Source organism: Poecilia mexicana, unplaced genomic scaffold (genome assembly GCF_051168715.1).
Source record: "Poecilia mexicana isolate PSO_F unplaced genomic scaffold, ASM5116871v1 scaffold_9, whole genome shotgun sequence".
Classification (NCBI taxonomy): domain Eukaryota; kingdom Metazoa; phylum Chordata; class Actinopteri; order Cyprinodontiformes; family Poeciliidae; genus Poecilia; species Poecilia mexicana.
In genome coordinates this window covers 13,197,560-13,216,061 of record NW_028263378.1, presented here as the reverse complement: position 1 = coordinate 13,216,061, position 18,502 = coordinate 13,197,560, and the positions used below count along the sequence as shown (strand labels likewise).

Genomic DNA, 18,502 nt, shown 5'->3' with positions numbered 1-18,502 from the left:
TGCAGTTTTATCAGGGGTCAGGCGGCCGTCTGGAGTTCTTGGATGGTTTCAAAATCAGACTTAACGGTGGTTAGTTACAATGAAAGGGGCGGGCGGGAGTCATTATTATATTATAATAATTGCTGTTAGTATGAAGAAAGCGCTTCATACTGCAGTGTGTGTGAGTTTGAAGCATCTTGAGGCTGCTACCTGACTCTGGTGGGGGATCCCTCTCGCACTCACCCCCCCTCCCCTCTCAGATCATCCCTCTGAAGCGCTGACAGAGAGCGGACACTCGCCCACAGTAACCGGCTCTGTAGCAGCCACTGGCTTATCTCATCTCAGAGGATCGGATCGCTTCCTCCGGTGCCAGTCCAGCGCCCGCTGACTCTTCCTCTCATAAATCGTCCGTATCTCACTTTTCACTCGAGCGACAAACAGAGAGATGGACAAGTGTTTCACTTTCTTCGCTCACAAGGACCCATCTCTATCGCATCTTTTCCTCCGGATCTTTGTTTCTGGACGGGAGGCTGCGGCTGCGTAATGCCTCTGTGAGTACAGATGGTTGCTGTTGATTTATCTTTCGATTCTATTTTTTCCCCCCCTCTTTAAAAAAAAATAAAAAAATAAAATAAAATAAAATAAATCAGCCACCAAACACTCACGTGGGTAAGATTTCTGGACGCTTAAAATAGTGAAACGATGCACATGGGCTGCTTCTGCTCTTTCTGGGAAATGAGGCTCTTTGTTTTATTATGCACTTTCAGTGTTTTTGTTTCGTCAGAGGGGCGTTACTATGTGGACACAAAGGCAGCTGCACAGAGCCAGTGTTCAGAGGAGATGCGGCGTTTTTATCAACTGAAGTAAATCTGCATTAGCGCAGCATGGAAAGTAAACACTGTGGGGGGGGGGGGGGAGAAAAGAAAATGCAGCTGAGTGAGCAACACATGAAGCATTGTTTTGCTCATCCCGCTATCAAATATATTAAGGATATTGGCAAGTGTGGTTTCATTTCCTGCTTTTAAGCAGACTATATATGTCATTTAAAGCCAGTTTACTTGTTCCGATTTTGTTGTTTCTGCATTCGGATTTCTGATCTGCTTTCAGAATCTGCAAAATCAAAATGGGTTTAGCTGCTGAGTAACATGACAAATCGTGGAGAGTAAATGCTTAAAGAGAGCAGGAACCGCTGTTGCAAGTGATTATGCATTATTTATAAAGTTACCCCAGTGCTGCACTTCCCACCCAGCTCCACTGCCTCCATCTCTACTCTCTGTTCTCACCTTACAATTTTGCAGCCTCTTGCAGTCTGCCTGAGTGAGCATGATCTGAGAGAAACTGTTGTTGGAAAATAAAAAAGACTGATGTGACCTGACCCTCGTCTTCCAAACAGCGGGTAAGACGGAGGCAGTTGCGCTCAAGCTACAGAAATGAGTTAGATCTGTCATAGCAAAGGAATCAGAAGATGGACAACAGAGATTCTGGAAGCAGGAAGAAACACAAAAGTATCTGACAGATTTAAAATGGAGCCAAGTTGAAACTAAATAAACAAGCTGTGTGATCTGTTCCATCTTGTCAAACTGAATTGTGCTTTTATGTGTAAACGGTTTTAAGTGTAAACAATCTTTTTGGTAAAAATGGAGATGCACCAAAAAGAAATCCTCCGCTGACTAAAATCAGCCGATTTTCAGCTTGTCTGGCCCTGCCTTATGATTGGTAAGCAGGAAACAGAAAGAAATCTAATAATTTCCCAGTCAGTGAATGCACAACCAAACTAAATAATATGCACAACCAAAGCTGTTTGATGTATATGTCAAAAGTGAGTAAAAAAAAAAGTCTTATAAAGATTGTACTTTTAGGAATACTTAGATGCTATGAAATAAGAGGAAGAAAAAACGTGTAAGGAACATCAAGAAACTATGAAGGGATGTTCCCAGATAACAGAAAAACGCAACATTTTAGAGAAAAGTTGCTATAAAACACTGTTATCCAGGTTCTTGAGCTTTTATTGCATCACTTCTATCCCTGATGTAAATAATTTAATGACTTTCATTGCAGGAAGACATTTTTCAATAAATTATTGAAAAATGTGAATGCTCTTCATTACATAAAAAAAAAATCTGCATCTCGCCAGTTTTACAAAAAAAAAAAAACCGAGATTAGGAATTGGCTGCAAAACTCTGATTTGATGCATCTTCAGTTTACAGCTGACATGACTGTACTTCCTGACTGAGAACATCAAATTGCTTGCGTGGATTAGGTTACGTTGCTGTTCGATGTTATGTAACAGTTACTCTTTAACAGACCCAGTCGCTGTTTAACTTTCGTCTGTCGTCTGTGTGTCTCGGCTTTCACCCCGTTTCTCCTCTTTCTACCCACCAGCAGCAGAAGAAGAAGTAGCAGATGTGCTGTGCAGGATGTTCTCTGTTTGACCACGGCCTGCTGCTGAAAGCCCTACATTCATGAGAAGGCAACAGAAAGAAGATTACTGGGGGATTAAATACATGCACATGTGTGCACATGCAAACGCAGGGGGGTACTACGGTTCCGGGATTTAACTTCCATCCAACTGATCTGAATGAACTTCCCTGACTGACTGAGAGACTCCAAAGGCATCATGGAAGAAGAGGAGGAGCCAACAGAGGCTCGCTGAATGTTCTGTCCGCTGACCCCACCTTCTTTCCACCTGTCTCACCATCAAAGGCTCGGAAAGCTTTAAATTGCAAAGCTGACTGTTGATGCTTAGCAGTAGTATTAGCCTCGCCTATTGCTTGCATATATCTGCCTACCCCTGCCCTGAATTATTAAAAAAAAAAAGACTAGCTGACATTCTCTTCTGGGAGATACAGAGAAAACTTCATTTTTTAAAAATCCTGCAGCCATAGCAGAAACCCCCCCTCCCCCAAAAAACATCAAGTGTCAAGAGGAAGATGCTGAAGAGAAAGTGATATTTTTAAACCTTTGCTGTAGATGCCTTACCACCACCACAGGCTTACACATGAGACTCAAGGATGACTGACAAAACCACACCTTTGATTCCTTTAAGTTCAGAAGTTCTGTTTTTAGCTCAAGCTCTTCTTGTTTTGGATCGGATCAACGACAACAAAGAAATATTCCCATTGCTTTGCTGTTTATGCTAAGATGAGTAGCAGATCTGATGTGAGAATTGCTGCAAGGCGATAAAGATACGTCTTATTTTTGCTGCAGCACATCTCTTTTCATGAGGATGTAAACCAGATGTGACTTTTCCAAAATATTTTGGAGTATACGAGGCCTTAACAGCAGGAAATACATTTGCACGCTGAGGTTCCTAAAGAAAGTGCAGATGACGATTCACCAGCAAAATGTAACATCTTCTGCATAAAACAAGAACAAACCTATCCCCTCAATCTGAGCTGCAATGGCCAGCCAGGCCACCCCTATGTTTCTCCACGGCTTCGAACTCAGCGGTCATTTTGTTGACCCTCGACCTCTTGGCACCGGTGTCACCGGGCTGGTGCTGTCTGCTGTCGACCAGCGCACTGGACAGCGAGTAGCTATTAAAAAGTTGTCGATGCGAGACGCAATCACAGTGAAGCATGCCCTGCGGGAGGTGAAAATCACCCAACGACTGCACCACGAGAACGTAGTGAGTGTCCATGAGGTCTTAGCGCCATACGGATGGCCGCTGCCCCAGGACCCATCCCAGCTGAGTGCCATATACATCATCCAGGAGTGCATGGAGACTGATCTGGCCCGGTTACTGGACCAGGGACCACTACCTACAAGTAAGAGAGAACGATCAATTGTTTATTTAATTAATGGGTTTAATGAAAATAAGTAATCTGAGAGAAGTCGTGGGCTGGTGAATGACTTTGCCTAATAAGCATGAGAAAAAAAAATGGATTCAAGCAATACTATGATGTAAAAACATTTTTATTTAAAATTTAAAAACAAATTGCAACAGTTAATTCTACGTCTGTTAAAAAGCTGCTGACTACTACAACTAGATTGGTTTTATAATATGTACTATTTTGATTTTGAAACTTTTGCTAAACCTTTGGTTACATTTCAATGACCAGCAGAGGTAACAACTTTTATTGATGAAGAACTTTAATAATAAAGTAAAAGTCTAGTAACATAACACTTGTTTATTAATTTTGTTGTTTGTACAAATTAAAACAATAAAATTTGTATGTTTTGTCCATCGTAGAATAAAATAAAGGCTTGTCTAACAGAGGGTTTTCTGCTAAATCTGTCACCATGGTAGTTGCTCATCCTGTGCATATTAAACTAGTTGGGATCAGGCTCCCATATGTGCTTGCTCTTTGTAAAGAGCAAGCACATGATGATTTGTGAAAGTCAAATGGTCTCATCTCCTGTTCCCTTTTGTGTGTTCATTCATGCCTTTCCCATTAACAGACCTTTTAAAGCCCATATGGGTAGTCCACCTGGGTTCAGTGGTGTAGAAGCTAATGTGTTAATTTAAGTGACAAATTTAATGTGGATTTTAACCCTTGGTCAACAAGAACCCATGATACTTAGTACAAGCTATGTAAAACCTAAGTGACAAAATACAGGAGTTATACATGGCAGCCAATGATGTGTCAGATAAATTCTCAGGTTGTACCATCAGACATGATAAAAAGATGTGGAACTGACCTTCAAATAAGTTGTTTAGCCTGCAGGTGTTTTCTTCAGTGACAACTTTACAAATTTCTTCATCCATACCTGGGTTGTTTTGAGAGGTTTTGGGGGATTGATTTATTAATTCTAGTTTCATTATTATTATTTGTTCCTTAGTCTCTTTATTTGATTAGATCAGCCTTATTTCTGTTTTACTTTAGTTCAGTCCTTCCTTAGTGATTCTAGTTTTTTTATGATTATTTCTTGTGTCTAGTTATTCTTTGTTAGTCTTAGGTTTAGATATTTTTTAATGTTAGATTAATTTTCATAGGTCCCCTGCTGTGTACGTTCACTCGCCCTCTGTGCCATTCTCTCTCTCTCTCTTGCTCTCTCTCTCTCTCTCTCTCTCTCTCTCTCTCATCAGCCTGTCTTTGGCTCTCTCCCCTCACACCTGCAACCTGTTTGTCAATCAGCCAGGTCTATTGTTCCAGCATTCACACTCCCAGTATTTAAGCACCTCTTCTCCTCTCACCCTTCACTGGTTCCTCCCTGTCATCTCCTTGCTATCTTTTTTCCCATGGGTCCCTGGTTTTTGTTTGCTTTGGCTCCCTGTGATATTTTAAGCTTTGTTCACCTTTTTTTTTATTTATTAAAGCTTCAAAAACTACTCTCCGTCTTTACCTCTCAGCATTTGTGTCCTCTTCAATCTACACACCATGACACATTTATTCTATAGGATTTACATTGATGCATAAAGCACACACATATATAATTCCATGATTTAGCTTTGAATGGCTTATATGGATCATGTTCAGATAAATGCATCCACAAAAGGTGATATGTAAAGAAATCAGTCTACTTTAAAAAGTGGAAATTATCTACCTTAGTTTTAGATGCTGTGTGTTAAATTATCTAACTTTTATCGTTAAACAGGTCATGCCACCCTGCTGTTTTATCAGCTGCTGAGGGGCCTAAAGTTCATCCACTCAGCCAACGTCCTCCACAGAGACCTGAAGCCTGCCAACATCTTCATCAACACAGACCAAATGCTGCTCAAGATCGGCGACTTTGGACTTGCCAGAATAGTGGACCCCCATTATTCTCATAAGGTGAGTGTTAAACAAGCAAAGAGTCCCACTCCCACACATTCTGATACAAGGGTTTACTTGTAGCTGAGGCCTCTGAGATGTTTCTAAATACCTTGTAGATCTTTGTATTTATATGCTTCACTATGTAAGATGGAAATTTATAATTGTATCTCTAAAACGGGGCAGCTGTTGCCCCGGAGGAAAAACAGACATTTACCAGTATAGAGGTTGTTAGCATAACTCTATCTTTGCCTCCACATATTGAACTGCCCTGTGATAAGACACTCATCTCCTTCAGTGTCCCAGATTTGCATATTATTGTGTTTCTTGTGTGTGGCTGAAGAGTAAAGCACAACTAAATGTAGCCCTTTTACTATTTAGTTTTACCTATAGTTGGATAGCATTCGATGGATGTTGGTTTGTTCAGATCAAAATAAATCAACCATCTCTACATGGATAAAAGGAGAACATCAAAATGTTGGATCTTTGTACTACCTCCTTTGAATGTGTAATGTTTTGAAGTGTTATATTTATATCATTCCTGTTACAAAATAGTTTAATATATTAATATTCAAGTCAGTAGATTTAAGGATTGTTTTGTATTCTCATTGCTTTTATGCTCTCTGCAGCTGCTGAATAAATCAAAAGAAAAAAATTGTAATACTTGTGCATGTTATCTCTTCACTTCATTTAGATTGGGTTGCTATCAAGAAACTGACAATAACTTCTCTGGGGCTGTGCAATTTTTAGACAGGGTCATATTAATATTTTTCTCTATGTAGCAGTGTGTAAACTGCACTACGGTTGTGGTTGCACAGACATTCTATCCTCATAACTCTCTGACAACATAAACTTTGCAGTACGTTGCAAAGATTGACACAAATAAAGTTGTTGTTCGTAGAAAACCTTTAGGTGAAGGATCTATTGTTGGACAAACTTCAGTTGAAACTGTCAAGTATCAGTATGTAAGTCTTCAGGGCTTGTTTGCCGATGAGAACTCCTGAACCAGAATACATTAGGGTCGGGAGGACTTTTTATGTTCTGTGATTTTCTGTGGCTGTGGAGTTAAAAACACAGCCTTCAGAGATAAGAGTCTGTGAAGAAGGACATTTGGCTGTTGCCGAGGAGGTTCGCTTTACCATTTCTTGACTTAGAAAATGATGGATGGATGCTTTTGAACAGAATGGAATCTGCTCACAAACCTGAATACGCTGTTCCCATGGTGAAAAAGGGTGGGCTTATCTTCTGGGAACATGACCCTTGAGTCAGAGCAAGGATGGAAAAGTTTAGATCAAAGTATATTCGTGTGTCAGTTTGGCCCAGTCAAAGTTCAGAAAATTGAAGTTAACAAACACTGTCCCTCTAATCTCACTGAATCTGACCTTTTGCAAAGCATAAATGACACAAATCTGTCTGTAAACAGACAACATAGGGCAACTTCATATTTCTGCAAAGTACTGAATGAAACTCATTGTTCTCTTTAGTCTAGTGGTATCAAGATGTCACTGCATTGATTCTGCCTTTTAGAAGGACAAAGACTTTGATCTCAGTCATCATTTCCAGAATACTTTTCGTATCAAATGATGTGCAGGCAAAGCTGTATTATTTACTGGCACAATTATTTCTGCTCTCTCAGATTACTTATCTCTAAGTCCCTCAAATGAAGCTTCCTCTTATGCCCAAACCCAACTCCTACTCCAGAGATGGTGTCAAGTTTTGCGCTAATCAAGCTCTGTAATTAGGCTGTCAGCTGTACATAAAAAATGCCTGAAAGATTAATGGAACAATTCACAACTCCGTTGTCCAGCTTTGTTATGTTCAAAGGTCCCACAGCAGTACTGTAACACTAGCAAGTCTGCATTTGTGTTCGTTTTGTGTCTCTGCGAGGTTTGATTCGGGCCTGTGCGTGTGAGGAGGTGCTCTCCTGAAAGGAAATCTTTGTCAACTGAGGGCTCGGGACTTTGGGATCAGTTGGGTGCAGACACAGGGGTGCATTGGGAGAGCGAGGAGGGAGAGGATGGAGGGGAAAGCAGAGGAGGAAGGTATGCTGAGTACATGAGAAGCAAGGATGGGAAATTTTAAACCAAAGAGGGTTGGGGAGAAGGGAGGTGAAAAGTGCAGAGGCAGAGGCAGAGGGGGAACAAATCCTTAACATAAACAAACAGGACAATGGAAAAGGCTAAAAAACACTCAAACAGAGAGAAAAATTGATTGAAATTCAATTTATTTGGTTATACAAGGGAGTAGAAACAAGGTTCCTTCTGTTCTACTGCATGTTTTGTTAGAAAACAGTCTGTTTAGGCAGCTAACATGGAGGACAGATATAAGAAGCAGATGAATTGGGATCCTGTTTACATCCTACACTGTAAAGAACTTGGTGCTTCTGCGAAGGTGGGTGTGTTAATGTCACACGCTGAGTGAGTGTTTGAGATGCCCAGAAACTGTTCATAACCAGAATGAAAGACAGAAAGTTGGGAAAAAGTCTAAAGAAATAAAAAGCAGTTTTTCACATGTGGGGTGCGAGACAGCAACCGAAGAAGATACAGGTGAGGAAGGAAGTAAAGCTGTAAAAAAAAAAAAAAACAACAGTGAGACTCTGTTGAATGTGAAGACAAAGAGGAAGAACTGAGAAAACAGTCGCAGCAAATCAAATGAGAGGAAAGTAGGAGGTGAAGGAGAGAAGATGAAGAAAGGTTTATGTTACTGAGTAGCTGTGAGGCACAGTCTGAGCAGCGTTTTAAACAGTCCGTGCATAAAAGATGATTACACTTTAAACACAGGAAACAGTGATTTCACAAAAGCATTATAACGTTTTATGTGACATATCAAGGCAAAAATATTATATAGGTGTGTTGCAGAAGGAAACAGATACATGTAATTTTTAATAGATGGAAATCTTTATATTTATTCCTCTTTATTCCGATACCCATTGATGAAGTGTGGCGCAAAAAAATGTATAAGGGACACACAGCACACATATAGAAGTAGATGCTCTGGTCAGATAGGACTGATATGAAACTTCAGGTCGAACTGCAAATGCTTGAAAACTAAAACTTTCTCATAGCATCCTGCTTTGGGCAGGGACAGATGTCTAGTCAGAGTTGATGAGAAAATTGATGGAGCTCAGGAAAAGCTCCATCAAAATATTTCTTGTGAGAAATATTTTTAGAAGTTGGAAAAAACCTGAGACTCTGGTTCACCTTTCAGCAGGACAATGACCATACGCATACTGACAAAGCTGCAGTGGAACGGTGTTCATCTGTTGGAATCTCCCCATTAAAGTCTGGACCTAAATCTAATTGTAAATATATAGCAATACCTCACTGGCTCAGCTTATGTTGCTGTGTAAAGAATAGGTTTCAGTCTCTAAATTGAAAGGTTGTCCTGTAGAGTTTCAAAAACTAAGTTAATGTGCACATCACAGTTTTCAAATATTTATTCTTGAAATATACACCAAATTTAGCTGTGAACTATGAATATAAAAAAAAACAGTGTTTTGTTACTGATTTTGAATAAAGGTGCTTTGTGATCACCTTTATTCATTTTAGTATCTCCTTAAAATTTACAACATTTAGTCTATGCCTGACAGGAAGCAGCAGTGAGAGCTCAGATGAAGACGGAGATCAACACAGGGGGTTGAGAGAGGCAAGGTCAAAGAGTCCTCAGTTTGGTAATCTGCTACAGCAAAGACAAGAACAGATAGGAGGGAGGGGAAAGACAGGAGAAAAGAGATGTGAAGTAGAGACAGAATAATAACAGGAATAAATGGACTAGTGTCCCAGAGGGGAAAAATTGAAGGATTAAAGGTGGCACAAGAGAAAATGGTGCTAAAAGAGAGCAGTAAGATGTGATAGGCAAATAAAAGACCTGTCAAAAATACCTGTAGTTACTTATTTACAGCTGTTAAGTTGTGCTGTACGACTGGGAAAGGAAGATTTAACACCAGTGTCTCTGTAAGATTTACTTTCATACAGAGAGAAGCTGGCCTGGAAAACCTTGCAGAACAACTTTGAGTCAGGCTGAGTTGTGTAGAGTTTCCCCGCTGAGACAGAGATACGAGTAAAGGTTAGGGAACCGTGTGAGTGACCTACAATGAATGGCTTATAATTAACTGCTCATTTGACAAATACGTTTTGAAAAACAATTTCTTTTTTATTTACAACTGGAAAAACCCAACATATCCATGAAAAGTGTGTAGAACATGTTTAGAAACATGTTTAGACTCTGAAATTAAAAAGGGCCTCCTAAGTGTATTTTTTCAAGAAAACTGATGTAACTGATGAGGTTTAGTTAACTGATCTCCATGCTACCACTAAAATACTTCACCATGAAGAATACAACAAACAAACCCTGCATTTAAAAAAAAAAAGAAATCCTTAATTCTTACTAAGAATGATTAAATATTTTGCTTTCATAATGAAAACTGGTCCATTATGAAATGGTCCATTCATTTGAGTAGAATATTGTCAGAGTTGATGATGTTGATCAGTAAATATACATATAAAAATGTTTTGAAAATTGGCTCTCTGTTGCTGCTTTAAAATTTTCCACAACGAATTCTTCCCTGACATCTCCGTCTTCCTTCATAATGCTGTTTTTTCTGAGGTTTTCTAACAAACCTCTGAGACTTTGAGAGAACAGCTGGATTTACACTGAGTGTAAATCACACACAGGTGGACTCTATTTACTAATAAATAATAAGGGGCATTTGATGTAGGGGTATCAGAGTAAAAGGATCTGGTTACAAAATCGCTCCACACTGTTCAGTTTTTCAGACTTTGAAAGCTTTCCTTCTACATCGTATTCATAATTTTACCTTGTTTTGTGTTGTCACATAATCAGTTATGAAGTTTGTTGTTGCACTGTTGGAAAGTGTTGGAAATGCTTAAATTCAGTGTATTTATATTCTACTGTTGTACAGCTCAAACTTTTTTATTTCTCTCTCTGTTCCAATTTGGTCCAACTCCTCCCATTAGGGCTATCTGTCTGAGGGTTTGGTGACGAAGTGGTACCGTTCCCCCCGTTTGCTCCTGTCCCCCAACAATTACACGAAGGCCATAGACATGTGGGCTGCTGGCTGCATACTGGCTGAGATGCTCACTGGACGCATGCTGTTTGCAGGTACTGTGATGAAATCTTTATCAAAGGACTGTTGTGATTACAATAAAACAAAAATACAGTCAAAGTTGTTGGATGCACCACTAATAATTTAACAGAATCATATTCATGAATGAATTTGGACTCCTTTATAACTAGTCTCTAGCTTCCTTCCATTTTTTTTTTTTTTTTTTAGATTTTATCATAGTTTTGGTGGCTTCCACAGACAGGAGCTATTTTTTATTTTCTGTCCTCCACCAAAGACACTTCTCTCCCTCCTTGTGGGCTGCTTCTTTGCCTGAGCAGAATAACAATGATAATGGAGAAATGCTGTCTGTCTGAAGCAGACGAAGTTCCAGCTGACCAGCTGATTCTGACCTCCACTGGCTCCTCTGCGCCACAGGGCCGACCACAGAAACTCAGAAAGGTCATCCTCCTTCCCCCGCTGTTCGTGTTATGTGAGACTTTCACACATCAGGTGTCGGAGCCGTTTGCCGCAACTTTCTCCTAAGAAGCACAAGAGCAGTGGACTCGCTAGGTTTTTGTTTATGGGGTTGGGGATGGGGGTGAAATGAGGCACCCACATCCAAATATACTGCTTACTTACATCCAACAGTGTTTGTGTAGCACCACCTGCTGTTGTCCTTGAAGTATTTGTATTTCAAGTTCAGACATTTTTGTTGCTACACAAAACATTGGCTCTGTCTCCGACTCAGTGATCAGGACCACGTGATTCGAGAAACAAGCTCGGAACATTAAAAATCTATAGAATATTGAGTTAGAGTAGTAAAATCTCCGAGCAGCTTGCTACAAAGTGCTGCAGCCTGTCTGCTTCGTTTAGATCGAATCGTCTCCTGTCGGCTCACACCTCTGGGTTATTCTCGTTTGACTTTATGTTTTTTTTTTTTGTTTTGTTTTTGTTTTTTTTATGCTTATGTAACCAAGCCTTTTTCTCCTTTCTGCCTCTCTCTGATTGGCTCTCTCTCCCTCCCAGGAGCTCACGAGCTGGAGCAGATGCAGCTGATTCTCGACACAGTGCCCGTACTGAGAGAGGAGGACAGGCAGGATCTCCTACAGGTGACACCTCAGAGGGCGACTCGAACCACAAAACTGCAATCTGACATTTGTGAATGTCTGCAAACACAACACCTCTGAGGGCATTTTGGACCAATTTATAGTCCTTTCTAAAGAAGCAAAGATTAAAAGCAGTTCAAACTTGTATGTCACAGCTGAACTTTTGAGATCTTCCTATATCCACATCTGGAGTAATATCAAAGTTAATCAATTCCACATCCCAGTCCCACAGAGATATTTTTTTTTATAAATCTGCCCATACATTTTTTAGTAGTTCTGCGCTGATGTTGTTTCATCTGCTGGATATTCAAGAAGCAGAAAAGAAATGGCTTCATTCTAGACTGAGAAGAACTAGAAACTAACTCTAAAGCTCTTTTTTTTAGGTGATGCCTTCATATGTCAGTCATGGATGGAGAATCAAGAAACCTTTCTCTGAGCTGCTGCCTGAAGTGGATCCTTGGGGTGAGTGGCGTTTAATTGAGAACTGAGTACAAAGAGGCAGAGAAGCAGTAAAATATGCAGCATTGTTTTCATTTTTTGATACTCGTGAATTTTTTTTTTTTTTTACAAAATGGCTTTTATTACTTTTGCTTAAAAATAAATAAATAAATAAATAAACACTACATAGGATTTCCCCCCTTGGAATAGATAGACTTAGATAGAAGGTTTGATTTAAATGTTTTTTACTTAAATTAATAATTAATCTCGAGACAGACAGAGGAATGCAGTATTACCTGTTATTTCTCCTTCACCAGTTTCTCCCTGTTTTTCCTCTCAGCGGTGGATTTTCTCGAGCGCATCTTGACATTTAACCCCATGGACCGTTTGACAGCAGAAGAAGCTCTGTCCCACCCTTTCCTTCAGCAGTACTCCTGTCCTGAGGATGAGCCTGTCTCCTCGCACCCTTTCCACATTGAGGACGAGCTGGACAGCCTCATCACCGAGCAGAGCTTGAGCAGCAGCGACAGTCAGGCCTCCAGCTTTCACTGGGAAAGGTAAAAAATTAAATTTTCACGAGGGAGAACATTCATGCTACGAAGAGACTAATGAATTTGATCAAGTCTGTTGAATTTCTATTTATTTTTTAAAAACCAACTCATGGAAATGTGGAAGCTCACATTTAATTTTCTATGCTTTGCAAGAGATAAATAAAATTGTCTTCTGAAATTGTTTACAAGAGGAAAAAGGGTATGCATTATAAACTAGTGTTGGTATATTTGCTGTAGATAAGAGCCTTCTGTGATTCCATAAATATGAATGGAAGAATAAAGAATGTCATGTTGGCTTGTGGGTGTATTCAACAGTGGGTGTGCACTGTTCCTGATAATCTTCAGCTGGACATTTTATGTTCTTTATTTTCTTTCTTTTTTTTTACAATACATGGGAAAAAGTAATGACTGTAATTCATCCAGATTTACAAGTGACATAATGAATCTGTGTTCAACTGTTCATGACTTTAGTCTGAGCTTGTAAATGTTCTTGGGAACTGCCATAACAAGTAAAACACTAAACATGCACTAAAACAAGCAATGAGAATATTTCTATGCAAGTGTCGATTATCGTTAGATTGAATAAAAAAAATATCCCTTGCCTGCAGGTTCGACAACAGTTTATCAACCAACATATGGGCACCATACTCAGGCGAGAGGTGTCGGTGTTTGCCCTCTGGTCCTGTTCCAGCTGACCTGGGAGACACCACAGATAACGAAGAGGTGCAGCGGGACCCCAGGGCCATTTCCAGCTCTCTGACAGAAGAGGCGCAGGTTGGACGTGCTATTTGCCGACTTCTTCACTTATTTATACTCTCCTCACTTAATCAGCAACGAATTTGCTGGTAATGGTTTTTTGGGCTCATGCGTTTGTTCGTGAAACAGAAAACTGTTTATACGTGTCTCTTTAAGAAGAAATTTTATAAACCATGTATCACTTTCATTCTACTATGCAACTGTCTGTTACCTTGTGTTGGTCTGTCACATAAAAAAATCAGCAAAATCCTATAACATTTGTGGTCATACAATGACAAAGCGTATGATTACTTAGGGAAGGCAGAAAGAGATTTTTCTAAAGGATTGACCTGATTTTTATCTCTCTTCTCTTCACCCACCTTATCACAGGTTGACCCCCGCAAATATTCCCATAGCAGTTCAGCTGAGCGTTTCCTGGAGAGCTCTCACTCGTCTCTGGAGCGCGTCTGTGCTTTAGGATACGGGGAGCTTGACTGCGGTCGCTCCTGCGATTACAAAGTGGGCTCTCCTTCATATCTGGATAAAATTGCATGGCGAGAGGGAAAGCCCCAGCACTACTCGGAGCCTAAGCTGATTCTGGATCTGTCTCACTGGAAGCGTAACACTGGCAGACTCCCCGTGCCTGCCGAGCCCATTGGTGGCAGCATGGAGGACCTAGGAGAGGTGAGGGTGGAGGAAGCAGAGGAAGAAGAGGAGGAAACCGGGGATTTGTTCCAGGAAATCACTCGCTGGGTGGAGAGTGCTCATTCTCGTCTGCACTCGCCCAGTACCAGTCCATTAATGGACCACTGCTCACCCTCCTGCTACACCTCCTCTCCCCCTCTTCCGCTGTCTCCCACGGACCTCCCAGCTCCTGTCTTCCACTACAACGAACACATCCGCCCTCCATCAGTTGACTATGACGAGGACAGACTGAGCCCGCTTCCTTCCAGCACATCTTCCTCCAATACCCTCCCCTTTCTCTTCCCATCGTCACCCACGGCTATATTTTCACCTCAAACAGCATCGCCACCACCTACTCCACTTGTGCAGCTCCCAGCATCTCAACCGCTGTCCTCTACCTCCTCTGTATCTCAGTCCCCTAATGCAGACTCCACAGAGTCTCTGCCAGTCAAGCAAAAAGAGCGCTTGTTTGACCTTGATGTGTTCATATCCCGAGCTCTGAAGCTGGTCCGGCAGAATAAAGAGAAAGTTCATGTGAAGAAAGGAAAAGATGAAGGCTGGATGGAGGAGAGCAAAACAGCGAGCATTAAAGGAAAGGTGCCCCGGCTTTCAGAGCACAGGACTTCCCCATCACAGACTCCCAACTCCTAATCTCAGTTCGAGAGTTAGCACAAAATAACTATAAAATTAGTCACACTTCAAAATATACTGCAAACGAGGGATGTTCTGCATTCTACAGTAGCAGCTTGTCTTTTTAGCAGTAAAATGGCTTCAAGACAAACCTTCAGTTTAAAAACAGCAGTTGTGCAGCTTTGGTTCTCAGGCAATAAAAGCTAAGAAGAAACTTGAGTAAAATATAAATCAACACACTCGGCTCTAATAAATACTAAACATTTACTCGATGTGAGTAGTTCTGCTTTATGCCTGTTCCAATAGGTAGTAAAGCTAACTATCAATCGTTCAAAACTTGATGATCGCTAATGATGCTTTGTCTTTGTACTAAAACTTGGATTTAATGAGTTCCCAGTTGGAAATACAACACAAATGTACCCTGAAGTCATATCTCCTGTCAGTAAAGTGAAAGGTCTCTTGGTGTGTTTGTTTTTGGAAGTCAAAGCTCCGATCTGAGAACATCACACATGAGTCTGATAAAGAAGAATGTTCCCTAAAATTAGAATTATGACTAAGAAGGTCTCCTGTTAAATTTTCTCTCACGTTGACACTCTGATGAGAAAATGACACTGCACCTGAGTTTTGTACATTCCATTGGTGTGTTCTCTTATCTATAGGAAGTTGGATTTTCCGAATTCCCAGTTGAAATGCAACGAGAACATCAGAATTCTAACTGTGAAACTGTTAGAGAATATGTAAGCGTAGTGCTTTAATGCAAAACATGAAAACCAAAAACATATCAGTCGTAGTTAGCTCCAAAGACAAACAGCCAGTCACACCAGTTTTCTGACTTAAGGCTACAACTCTCTCAAATTAAGACTCAGATCTCCAAGACAAACTGAGAGCAACATATTAGCAAATCAGAAAATTTGTGAGGTTTGCTAACTGTTGTAGTTCTATACCGCTGTCACAACTTAAAGGTAATAAAAATGTTTTTTTTTTGTTTTTTTTCAATTTTATGCCTTCAAACTCTAAAGCTACATGTAGTCACAATTAGAGGTTGCACAGCATAATGCATGCTATCAGTTGACCAAGATCTGTGCAGCTTTCACTGTGTTTGATACACATGACTGCCATGTTGGATGCTCTCTTTGTCTCCCTCTCTCTCTTCCAGTTAGATACTGAACTCTGGGATGTTTGGAGAATTACAACTTACCCAGTCAGAATTTTGCCTCCAGTGGTTGTTATTGTATATCCGACTGGGAATTCTGGGAAATCTGAATTTAGAGTACAAAAACAAGACACAATCTGAACAGCCTCGAGTTCAGTCTTCATTATAGCCGCTGTATATATAAAACAGTGAAGGTTGCAGGAATCAGCTATTAACGCTTCTGTCCGCTTGTGTCTAATGAAACCTGTGACACACATGCTAATGCACAACCTCTGATTTTGAATATGCTCCTTTGCTATTTAAATTGTAACCAGCTGGTGGGGATGTGACGTAGTGCCAAGGTTCAAGAATCCAACTTAATCCAATGCACGAAATACACGTCACAAAAAATTCGTCACTGATAACAGCACTCTTAGACTCTTATTATGTGCTTAAAACATGCTGTAATTATCTTTCTAAACTCCATCCTGTTAACTCTTGAAAGAATCTGTCAGTCTTCCAACAACATTTACCAAATGACGACAATAAGTGACGCAGTAAAGCTTTTTCTAAGCGTTTGAATGTATTAACTAAGAAGTAACCAGACAGAGTGTGGCGTGATCAACTGTTAGTTTTATTTATTGCTGCTTTTACACTCCCCCAATGAGTTACTAAGTTTTAATAATGGAATCTTGTATAAAGTTATGTTCGTATTGGATTTTCAAGTACATGTAATATATCACTAGACATTTTTGTGGCTAAAATAGTTCTGCAATATTTTCTAAATATTAGAAAGTATGATCTTTTTAATGATTTTGGAGATAGCTGGGATTTTGTTTGAATTTGTAGTGAGCTAATCTATGGTAGTGCTTTATGATTCTTCTGCCAGCTGGACTCATTTTTTAAACACATGTAATTTGTTTCCTGCCTGATGTACCAAATCTGTTCCACAATGAAAACACAGTTTTCTTCCACGGCTACGGGCCTAAATACCTTCTGCTCACTTCAATGTTAGCAACAAAAAGCTGTAGCATGTATAACGATTATCTATAATTTGGGAAATGTAGAGTCTGCCAAGTAGCTCTATTTATAATGTACATTTTTTTCTTAACTCTTTTATATTTATTAGGTTGTTACTGTAGATGCTTCTGTTTTGTTCACTTTTTTAATGGTATTTTGGCTCTTTTATTTCTCTCAGCCAAGTCAACCATACTGGAAAACACACAGCACCCTGCACACTTACTGGCAACCCCCTAAAATTAATATCTATTTTTTTTCTAAATCAAGTAATATTGATTTTTGTTTCAGCTATAATTTTACAATAGGATATCTTAATATGTGTGGTGCCAATAATTGTGGAGGGTGGTGCTGCTGTGCTGTATGGCTGTTGAAAAAGCCAGCTAAGTTCAGTTCATTTTTCATACGTCCTCGGTCAACGGTTGTAACAATTTGAAATGCAATGCCTTGCTGTGAAGTTATCGTTATGTGTATGCAGAGTGCAGTTGCACCTGTCCTGGAGTAACCCTGTAGAAAGTACCAGAGGTAAAACTCTGAGATCAAAATTCACTGCCAGCAATACTGCAAAACAAGCATGTTTAGTCATATGTTTGTCTTTCACTGAATGACCACGTTATAAGCCACAGTGATATTGCTATCAAGCATTGAGTTTCATATCAATCTGCTCATTTTATGCACACTGTAACCTGCAGGTAGTCAAGTATTTCCAAATGATACTAACACAAGATATACTCTCAGTACAACCCAGAGAAACAGCAGTCAGATCACATATTTCTGTTGTTAAATTTACAGTAAAGCACACGTGGAATATGAAGCACATTAACAAAGGCAGCATTTGGTCACCATCAACATTACGACTCTGTATTGTCTTATTTTGTCAGCGATGTACCTCTCAATAAGAACAAAAGCCTTGACATATTTAGAGCACTCAAAGAAAGTAAAAACTGATCCAATAATAGATAAGTTGGTCTACAGTCTGACTTTTACCACGTCTTATAATCTACATTTGTAGCACAGTTTATTTCAGAGGCAACCTAAGCCAGCAATAATGCCATTTATTGAGTGACACAAACACACTGAAACACATGTGGTTACTGAGCCAAAAGTAAAAATCCTTATTCTATCAAGCAATGTTGAAAATGTGCCTCGGTACACCTCGATGCTTCCAGCTTGCTGAATGTAAAATATGCCCTCATCTCTGTATGGCTATGCAGGTAGCTTAATCCATGTCTTAATGCTGTATGTCTCTGAAACAGTAACAAATTATCTGGTTTCTTATTCCATATTTATCATACTTATGCTTCAGGGGGATTTCAGCCTTTCATTTGAGAAAATCTGTGGGAATTTTATTGTATTGGCTTGATAGCATCTCTTTTGAGTGTCAACCTTTGTTGGAAAATTAATAAAAGAATGTTGAAAAAAGATCTGTCTGTCCGTCCGTCCTAATATCTATATAAGCATAGTGTTAATCC

The 18,502-nt window shown here is 39.8% G+C and overlaps 1 protein-coding gene across 1 annotated transcript; it reads left to right on the top strand.

The window, feature by feature from the left end:
- The first annotated feature begins 1,428 nt into the window (after window positions 1-1,428).
- Window positions 1,429-15,298, top strand: mapk4 (mitogen-activated protein kinase 4). The gene is made up of 8 exons (XM_088008808.1): window positions 1,429-3,746; window positions 5,518-5,693; window positions 10,649-10,793; window positions 11,764-11,846; window positions 12,227-12,305; window positions 12,622-12,838; window positions 13,441-13,606; window positions 13,958-15,298. Exons 1-8 carry the CDS (start codon window positions 3,380-3,382, stop codon window positions 14,900-14,902), a joined length of 2,178 nt encoding a protein of 725 aa, XP_087864934.1. The 5' UTR covers window positions 1,429-3,379; the 3' UTR covers window positions 14,903-15,298.
- Window positions 15,299-18,502: the final 3,204 nt, after the last annotated feature.